We start from the raw sequence: 10,219 nt of genomic DNA, 5'->3' as shown, positions 1-10,219 counted from the left end.
GCTGTCACTGGATTGTTGTGGGTGTGGAAAATATATAAACTGTACACTGATTTCACCTGATTTTTTTTTTACATAAAATAAGGAGAAACTTGCAGCATCTCCTTTATACTAATAATAGTAACAAATGATTCTTCAGCTAAAATGCATTCAGCAGTTTACAATCCTTCTTTCAGTTACTCAGCACTTACCTATACAGAGATATTTAAGTGAATATCTCTGAATTAATTTTTAAAGTGGATTACTCAAGACAGATTAAGATTATAGATGGGTATATTCAGGACTAAATTTCCTTCTCAAGCACATTATGGCAACTTAAGATAAAACAAGTTAAGGCTGCTTTAATTTTAAATATGGTCTTCTGCTAAACAGCTTAATGAGATTTAAATAAATTGTTTGAATTAATGCCCTCTATTTAATTTCTCTTCATTTCATGTTTCTGTATAGAAAATCATTGTTTCCTTTGTCTGTGTGCTATTTTTAATTAGCTGTATCCCATAAGCCTTTCTCACAGAGATTTTTGGTAGGATAGTCAGGAGGAGAAATTCTGGTCTTGCTTTTTGTACGTAGTAACATGTTCTGCTTTTTCTGTTTTATCCTATAATTTAACTAGAACTGGGAGTTTTATAACCAAGTCCAGATATTTGTTGTCTTTTATCTGCTGTTATCAATTAGATATGCTACAGCTAACGTATTGTCCTTGCAGGAATAAGAGGAGGAAGTACCAATAGTAAGCATGTGTATCATAGCACTGGTTTGTAAATCTTTTGCTTGGTGATGTGCTAAAGCCTCACTTTGCTTGTCTGCATAGCAGAATGAGCATGGGGGGGATGCAATATTTATATACTATAGAAAGCTGTTGCTTTGAACTACTAGTTTGTAGATAGGAGTCACAAACTAATTTCAGTACCTTTCTCTGCTCAGTTCTTAGTCAGTGTCTGTCTAGAAGGTTTAACTTTTTTTTTTATTGAAGTCCTACAGGTGATGGACTTCCTAAAAGGTTATGAATATCAGCTACTGCTCTTTACAGCCATGAGGCTTACCCAAGTCTTGTGTTTCTCTTGTATCTGCACGGGGGATGAGGAGGTGTTCTGTAGTAAGAGGAGATCATACTAGCTTTATCTGCTCCTGTACAACACATCTCCATCAATTATAAAGAGTGTGTCTGTTAAGTATGTTAAATCTGTTTCATTTATTGTAATGGTGCACATGTATTAAGGCTAAAATTCTTTACTGAGTAGCTCGTCTAGCTGCTAGGAAAACATTGCAGGGGCAGGAGAAGTGGGAACCCTCCCCAGCTGGCTGAAGAACTGTGGCTGCTGTTCTGTTCCAGGCTGCTGACTGACCTTCACAGCACCCACTTCTCCAGACAGCAAGCACTCCAAAATGCTGAATAATGGCTGTTCTTCTACCAGGGCTTTGCTTTCATCTCTCTTCTGCTTTTTTGGAGGGCAGGAAGGAGGAGAAGCTGGGTCTCACACCATTGAAGGGCATATGCACTCCAGTACTGTCCACCGTGCTTGTAGTTTTCACCAGCTCTGGAATAAGAATATCCACTACCCTGCAAACACTGCCTGACAGGTGCAATATTTCTAACTGTTTGATAATCTCAGATTTGGTTTTATAGAGTTTCTTCTCTCTCTCTCTCTTTTTTTCCTCCTGTCTTCCTCTTTCTTTGCATTTTGTCAAAGCTTTCTTTCTGAGAATGGGTGATTTCAAGATTGAGTTCTTCTGCTACCAGGAATAAAGAGTTTGAGATTAATTTACATAATTATACGATCGAAAGGATTACTATATACTGTAATGTCCAAAGACTACTGCCGACCTTAGCCAAAGTGAATTAAATTTATGATCCCAGTTGTCTTTCTACTAATGCAAATATTTGAATGCAGACAAGGAAGGTGACTGCAACAACTATTAATATTTTGGAGAAAGGTTTTTGATTTGTACGAGTTTTTGATTGCTAACAGTGGATTTCTCACTTCACAGCTTTAAATCCAGATCAGCTAGATAGCGGCTGAATATCATCACTTATGTTGTGACTGTTGGAAGGCTTAAATGATACTCGACTGAACAGTGTAAACAGCATCTTGATCCAGTTCTTACTGTGCGGGTGCCCATACTCACAAAAACACAACTGAGACTAATCAGGAGTTTCAGCAAAGATATCAAAGATTAAAGTGATAAAGAGATTACCCCTGTAAACCCTTTACTAGGCCTCTGCAAAGCAGGATGAGTCACTACACCACTGCTTGTCACACATTTTGCCTTTTTTTGTGTGACTAGAGGGACAATTTCAAAGCTGTCAAGACAGCTTTATTCACTAGCATTAATGTTCTAAAAATAAGTATCTCCTCCTTGTAGCTACTTACATGAAACAGTACTAGATTCTATGGATGATGTGTCTCAGAGAACCGACATGACAAGCTAGGATAAGTTCACACCCTCTCAGAGGTGAGGGAGAGGGAACAAATGTCCAGCTGAAGGTTAAAAATATAGCAGTTTGTTGCATTGAACAGGCTAAAGTTGTTATTCTTCTGCCAAAACTGGGATACCAGGTGCTGCCTATTTTCAGCAAAAAAAAAATGGTATTTTATTTGCTGAACTGGTAATCTGTATTTTCAGCTTCCACAAGGACTGCAATTTCTAAGAACGAAATAACCTCACTGAAAGATACTGTTTTTTTGATACCTAACATTGATAATTTCTAGAACTGAAAAAAATGCAATCGCCTTTTCTTATTTGTGTCGCTGAAGTAATTTTCAAACTGAATTAAGATCTCTGGATCCTCTGTAATGGTAAGTAGAGTGACACATTTTAAGAGCCAAGTACCAAGTGGGTGTAGATGTTTGCAGAAAAAGGAGAATGCGATTTTTTTTTTCCCCTGGCAATGGTCTGCAAAGTGCAGCAGCTGGAGAATCACAGCAAAAATGCTCCTCTCTCACCTTGGTAGAGGGCAGTTTTAACTGGCTTGGGAAACGATAGATGGCGGAAGAACAAATAACTAGAGGGCTGGGAATAAGATAAATTGAATTGGAACACAGCCATCAGGGACAGCACTGTTTAAACAGTGCTATGGTAGACAAGCAGCCATCTGCCCCCTTACCATCCTGCCAAGCCTACTCGTCACCCCTTGTCCAGAAGAGCCACTCCCTTAATGATTAGCTGTCAGCCATTTGGTTGCATTTAATTAGGATTGTTGATGGATCCCCAGGCACCTTCTGAGAAATTATATTAATCGGAAACATACAGGGCGGCAGCTTCCTTCATTCTGCTCAGAAACCTCTACTGATGGGTTGAAATTAATCAGACGCAAAATCCTTTTAGTGATATGACCGGCTGAGCCAAGGCCTGTGTCAAGTATTAACAAACTGCACTTCTCTTATGACTCACTGTCTCAAAGCTGGCACTCGGAGATGCAGGGCACTGCAGAGGATTAGGAAGGGTGGAGAGAAATGGGACTGCAGACTTTGTTCCTGAGCCTTGACACGACTGGCATCTTAATTTGTATTCTGTTATATACATTCTTTCCTGCAGAAAAGACCCATCTAATGCTGAAATGGCTCAGCTCAGCTAGAGATGATTCTGGGGATCTTGGAATGGATCAAAGCAAGCCATGATACTTTGGGACATCTTTGAGCAGTAAGGAGACATCAGGTAACTTGGAGTAGCATGGGCTGGATTTGAGTCGGTCTGGGAAGTTAGAAATTAGGGATGGCAGCTCTGAACTAATCAGGTGAACAGGATATTTCAGGGAGGCTGATCTGACTGAGGTAGGTCAAGAAAAAGTAGGATAGCACTGGAGTTTGGGGAGGGGGAGGAACTATAACCTCAGAAATGGAATTGCATCCATCATAGCTATTTAAGTGCTATTATCACCCAAATACATTAGCTTGGGTAGTGGGAATAAGTCTGAATTGACTGGAATTGTCTCTCAGCAAACTGGTTTGCTTCCCTGCTAAAGTGGGAAAATTAAGGCAGCTCCAAATAAATTGAAATGCCCCAGGGTAGTTCACAGTGGGGTCAAGGAGGTCAGGCTGAGACAGCTGAGAATAAATTGTGGTAGGTGAGGGTATTATGAGGTACATGAGAAGAATTAAGGCATTCAGGATAAACTTGGGTGGTTATCCTGGAATTTACTTGAAGAAAGCTGGATCCAAGCAGTTCAGAAAGATGTGGCTTTCAGCTCTATTCATTTCTCCCAGCACATCTGATTCCTTAGTCTCAGCCCCTAATTCTTTTTTAGAAAGTGCCTTGAGGTTTTAGATAGTTGCTCAAGAAAGGGAAGAACCCACGGTGTAATTTCTCACCTCCTATAAAGGTATTTAAGTAAATATCTAATTTTAAGGATGTATTTTATTACAGCATTTTTAGCATTATATTTTATCATAGCATAGTATTTATTATAGCATCGCAACTGGCCCTTACTCCAGTTGTTATATATATTTATCTATTTATTTTTTAATTTTTATTTATTTATTTATTTTTCCTCCAAGTAGTTTGACCTCTTTGGTTCATCTTGCTTTTGACTAGCTGAGACACAGGCCAGAATTCAGCTTTTTTTACCTATGTTTGTTCAAGGAAACAGTAAGTTGCAGACGCAGTTAGGATTGTACAAGTTCTTTATAGTCGTATATTCGGGATTTGCATTGAAACATATCTGTGTGGTTCGCCAGCGTATTGAGGGAATCAGGTTCCTGACTCCACCTGAAAAGTGGAAACTTCTGTCCCGTCCATTTGTGATTCTGTACCATCAGTTGTGCAAAATATAGGCTTATAGAGAGGCTCAGCTATTGAATACCATACCTCTTCTGTAATTCCACATTCTCCCTCAAAACTGAGGTTTGTACCTTGCTTCAAACACCTCTCCATGACGTGTGCAGACACTGTCACGTACATTACTCTGTCTGCTGGTGAATTTCTTAGGCTGATGCTCCAATCCCGGGCTGCGTGCCAAAAAGAGTCTAATGCAGACAGCAGTAACTGACAGGAAGCTATTAAAATTCTCCTTATGTAGCCTGCCTTTCTCTTTCCTAGGTTCCCCCCCACCTCTGTTTTTCTTGGAATTGTTTAAAAGAGCAATCAGCTTTTGAAGGTGAATGTACCTGAAGGTGCTGCCACCATTAGCTAATGTAATTTGGAAAAAGGGAAGTTGATTTACAAGGAGTGCGGTTTAGCTTCTCTTATGCCCTAACGTCTGCCTCTTTCTTTTTGTTCTTGTGCAAGCCTAATTAGTAACTACAGCAGGCAAACGTGGGGGAGAAAAATGAGTATCAGTAGGTGTAACGAGAAGAGGAAAAAAACATTAGCAGATGAACTTCACGTAAATTGGAATACTGAAAGTGCTTCAGCTCTTTGGCTTAAATTTGTAAGATCTCTAATGTTTAGGGTTCCAGTGTGTAAACCCTCTAGACTAATTTGAAGGTGTCAGCTTGCTTTTTTATTATTATTTTATCTCCTTCACTGGCAGCCAAGCTAGAAAGATAGCTCATTTCCTGTCCAATTAGAAAAATGGAGTAGAAAAACAACCCTCCTACCTAAATGTTTCAGAACTTCCAGACGGACTGTTTCAATGTGGTTCTAAAGAGAGGGTAATTTGCTTCTAAAGAGGACCAAAAGAAATGTCTTTTATTTATTTGGAAATGGCTTCCCATACTTTTCAAATTGGATTCTAAGAAAATATTTCTGCAAAATAACACAAAAATAATTATAGAATCAGACATACCAGAATATGTTAAATCTGCTGATGGAGTAGAGTCTAGTGATGATTCTGAGAATATTCTGGTGTGCGTCCTGTGATATTTAACTCCAGGAACAAAATTTCTGTCAGCTTGTTAACTTCCTTGGCTAGATGGAGGCAAGGGGGGTGCTTCCAGTTTTATATGTATGTAGCTGAGAGCTTGTCTGTTTATCCAGACCAATGTCCATGCAAAAGAAAGGTCCCAGTATGTGTGGTTTGGCCTTTTGTGTACGGTCAGAGAACTCCAAACACACAGCCATTCCTGTGGAATAAAACTGATTCCTCATCTGTCCTCTAATGCACAGGGGAAATAGCTGGTGCCTAATGGAGTTTTGGTATGGTGATGAGACAACTTATTAATGATTATGATGAGCAATCCTGAGTATTTTAGGTCCCCAGTGTCCACTGTCTACTCCTCAGTTCTCTGTAGGAACATCAGTAAACAAGGCAAGGGAGATCTAGCTTTTAGTATGCAAGGGAGAGAAATGAAGGGCTGAGACTGCAAAGTGATGCTGAGTCTCAAGCACTAAGCAAAGTTTCTGTATAGTTGCAAAACACTTCCTTAAGATCCCTTTGAATTACCTGAAAGAGTAATGATTTTTCACTAGCTGAAGTGTGTACGCGCCTGTTCCTTCATTCATTGCGTTTGCTGCAGAAAATTCTTGAGATGCAGATTTCTGGAGCCATTGTTGTGTAGCTCCCTATAACACAGAAACTTTCAAAAGTCATTTAATTTTCATGGACTCGGGCTGGAGAAGAGGATGGGGAAGGAAGAATGAGGTGACAGCACAAACGCGTTTGGATCGCGTGGCCAAGTGACGGACGCGCGGGTAGCTGCGAGGAGGCTCTCGGTGAACGCAGACCGCCGTTCCCTGCTGCACGGGCCCCGCGCACCGGCTGCGCAACCCGGCGCGGTGCTGCTGCAGCCGCCCCGCCCCCGCCGGCAGCCCCGCCTTCGCGGCAGGTCACGTGGGCCGGCGGCCGCCCGCTCGCCGTGCGGCCTGTCGCAAAGAGCATGGCGGCGCCTGTTTACCCGGCTTGGGTGAGCCGGTGGGTGTCCGGGCAGTGGCGGCAGAAGAAGCGGCCTCCGGTTATCCGCCCCACGCGGCCGCTGGTGCTGGCCAACAAGGTCGCGAACCGCAGGGAGCAGGCGGGAGGTGAGTTCCGGCGCCGGGCAGCGCGGGAGGCCGCGAGAGCGCCCCGCCTCCCCCGGGAGAGGGGAGTAACGGTCGGGGCGGGCCGTTAGCCGGGGCGGGGGGCTGGGCCCCGAGCCCCGCGGGACCCCCGGGCTCTGTCCGCCCGCTGCCCGCGGCGGCGCCGGCGCTCGGCACCGTTCGTGCTTGGGAGCAGCTTGTGCTCGAGGGGCGGGCGGCCACCGAGAAGGCCGAAACGTTCCTGAGCGACAGGGGAGCGTTTGCTGAACGCTTAGGAAATATGGAGGGAGAGGAAAAGCATCTGTGGAAGTTGTTTAGGATCCCCTTTGGAAGGCGGGCAAAAGATCAGAGGCCTCTCAGCAGGGGAAGGGCATCCAATTTGTGTCATAGAATTAGCAAGTGCATTGTTTGGAAAAAATTACTTTTCCCTATTCCAATCCTAAATTCATGTTTTCTGATATCTTATCTGTGATTCACGTGTGCAAAGTACTTTGAATGCTTAAGACAAATGCTATATCTGATTTGCAACAATCAGATGTTAGCAGCAATGGCACTGGTATTTGGACTAGGAGCTTCATCCCTAGGCAAAGCAATGATCAGATCTTTACTTTCATGTTGTTTTTTCTCCCCTGCCTCTACCCCATCTTAATTTTCTCCCTGGAGATATGTGCACTGCATAAGGTTGTTAACATGACAACCTGAGCACTGAGATTTGCATTGTCTCTTTTCCCTCCAGAGGCAACGTGCATTACAGAGATGTCAGTAATGATGGCCTGCTGGAAACAGAATGACTTCAGCAACGCAGCTTGTGCCGAGGAGATCCGGACGTTCTATGACTGCGTGGCAAAGGCAGAAGTAATTAAAGCCTCTTTTGCATTCTTAAAGGCTAGTGGCAGGGAAGGAGGAAGCCTTCAATCATTTCTCTGTGTGCCAATAGTGATAACATACTCTAAGCAACTGAATTTTTGTTGTAAGCCCTTTGAGCTGCAGGGGAGATGCCAGATGGTGTAGGTCAGACATGCGATGCTTCCTTTTTTTTAAATCAGAACCTAAAGAAAATAAAGGTGTGGAAGGGACGGGATGCCATGTATATTATAATGAGGAGAAAACAGTAGTCCTGTCCAGTTCTTTTTTGTGTTGTCAAATTCTTGTAGCAGAGCTCAGTTGTTGTCAATCAGTCCTAACCTAGGCCATTTCTTTTAATTTCTTCCAGTTTTTGCTCTCTAAAATTTCAGCACTAATGAAGCTGCTCCTCTCCACATTAAACGATAGGTCTGAATGAGGGAGTCTACATTTCGGAGCTGCAGAGGCAGCAAGTAAGGCAATGATTTGTATGGTGGGTGTGAGAAGTGACTTAGATTCTAATTTGGGGGTATCTTTGTAGTTCCATAGCTAGTACTTTGAGGTTGTTAAAGTACAGGGTAGGTAGATTTCAGCAATTGCTCTAATTCATAAAATCAAGAAATAGTCAACTCAATCAGGTATTGGTCCAATGTCTGCATTGCCTAGATAGCGGGGGAAAGTGGTAAGTCCGGATTTCCAAATTCAGTTCTGTGACAAATCTGTAAACAGTTCTGTGATTGCAGAAGTGAGGGTGAAGACAGTGGGTGGCAGAGAAATAACCAGTAGTTTCAGTAATCCTCATCATAAGCAGAATTTTCAGGATGTGTGAGGTAGTTATAGCTATTCTGGATTCCCTGAAAACTTTGATTTTTTTTTTTTAGGCTGTTTTTGACTTTGAAAGCTAGACATTTTGTTAAAAGAAGACATTTCAGATTGTTTGGAAATCAGAAGTTGCCAACTAAAGGGTATTACTACACTATACTAGCTCAGGAGTTACCCTGTCTGATCCTATACTTTAGAAATTACTCCATTCAAATCCATGAGAAGCAATAAAGATTTTGTGCAAGTGAAAATGGAAATAAATTTGGATATAGTTTCCAGAAATAAGGCAGAGCATATTACCTAATATGATAAATTTGAAATAAGGTCTGTCTCAAAAGCAGTATAAAGGTAAGTATATGTACTAGATGTGCCCTTAAACTGTTTTCCTATTTCCAGTCTTTTCAGTAATAGTATCGTCATTTCATCAAATTGTTTTTCCCTGCTGCTGTATGACAGCATACATGAAAAAACGTCCACAGTTGATATAGTGGATTACAAAGTAAGCAAAAAACATAAAATAGAATAAAAAATGTGTTTTGTGGTGTTAATATAAGCTTATCATATTTTGAACTAAGTGTGGAGAGATATCATCTTCAAGATGACAGTCATTCATTAATTTCACCATTTAAAGGAGACCACAGTCATTAATTTTTGAAAGCCTTGTGATTATTTAGGCAAGTGCTGTTATAAGTGTTCCTTAAAGAAATGACATTCTTCTGAGATAAACATCCCAGTACAATTATTACTAGTCCTTGAGTGTGAGGGTCAACTCAGCAAATAAACAAAGGTAATATTTTGAGGTTCCTTTTTTTCTTCTTCTTCTTTTTCAGAAGGAACGCAGGGAGAAAGCTGAGGAGGAGACCCTGGAACCCAGGGGAAACTTAACTTCAAGCAAAGTGAACAGGCTCCTGAGGAGGTTTCCTAATATCACACGTTATGTTTAATATGCTTTACTAAGGGACTGTGGAGAAGCAACTAAACCTGGGATCGTTTTTGGAGAAGAATTGAAAAACAGAGTTCAGTGAGCGTTTGATATCAGGTGGTGTCTATCAGCACTGCTGTGTGGGTCTTGACTGACAGGTCTTTGTTTCTAGAGTAAGAAAGATTCGTCTTTTCCAGCAGCTGAGTGTGTTCATGAGGTTCTTGGGTCTTGCAGTCTTAAGATTTCTGCAATGTGTTATTCAAGCAGCCACAGTGTGGGGTCAGGTCCTCACTGTGAAATAAAATCTTCTAGGAATGTGTATAAACGTTTTTTCTAACAATTAGGGAGTCGCTTCAATTCATGTATAAGCTCCCAGCCTAACTCATGAGCTGCTATCAGAAAGTGTTCGTGCCTTGACATTGAGCCAACTTAAAATTGATAATAATCTCATGACTCATAGTCCTGTATATATAATTTGGTTCCTCTTGAAATTTTTTGAATTCCTGCTTATTTACAAGAGGGCTGGGGAATGAGGAAGAAATCTCCAGCAAAATACCTTGCTAGCATAAAATACACTGAGAAGACTCAAATATGACTTTAATGTAGATGCTTGTGATTTAGACCTTCTGATTTGTGGGTGGAACAGCTATGGTGCCATGTCAGATTGATGATATTATCTGTACTATAATAAAGAAATGCAAGACTGTTGTTTGGCTTGGATGACTTATAGTCTACACCAAA

General features: G+C 41.5%; 1 protein-coding gene across 1 annotated transcript; it reads left to right on the top strand.

Moving 5' to 3' along the window:
* Positions 1 to 6,697: 6,697 nt before the first annotated feature.
* Positions 6,698 to 10,186, top strand: CHCHD1 (coiled-coil-helix-coiled-coil-helix domain containing 1). Its single transcript, XM_067299921.1, has 3 exons — positions 6,698 to 6,894; positions 7,628 to 7,746; positions 9,387 to 10,186. Exons 1-3 carry the CDS (start codon positions 6,753 to 6,755, stop codon positions 9,498 to 9,500), a joined length of 375 nt encoding a protein of 124 aa, XP_067156022.1. The 5' UTR covers positions 6,698 to 6,752; the 3' UTR covers positions 9,501 to 10,186.
* The last annotated feature ends 33 nt before the right edge of the window (positions 10,187 to 10,219 follow it).

The sequence above is a fragment of the Apteryx mantelli genome, chromosome 7, assembly GCF_036417845.1.
Source record: "Apteryx mantelli isolate bAptMan1 chromosome 7, bAptMan1.hap1, whole genome shotgun sequence".
Lineage (NCBI taxonomy): Eukaryota > Metazoa > Chordata > Aves > Apterygiformes > Apterygidae > Apteryx > Apteryx mantelli.
The sequence above is the reverse complement of the archived record's forward strand: the minus strand, read 5'-3'. Positions and strand labels throughout refer to the sequence as shown.

What these genes read in the sequence shown, in the direction of transcription:
- CHCHD1 (XM_067299921.1), top strand. Translation starts at nt 6,753, where the DNA reads ATGGCGGCGCCTGTTTACCCGGCTTGGGTGAGCCGGTGGGTGTCCGGG. An exon ending in CCGCAGGGAGCAGGCGGGAG is followed by an intron (nt 6,895 to 7,627) that starts GTGAGTTCCGGC and finishes TTTTCCCTCCAG; the next exon opens with AGGCAACGTGCATTACAGAG. An exon ending in ACTGCGTGGCAAAGGCAGAA is followed by an intron (nt 7,747 to 9,386) that starts GTAATTAAAGCC and finishes CTTCTTTTTCAG; the next exon opens with AAGGAACGCAGGGAGAAAGC.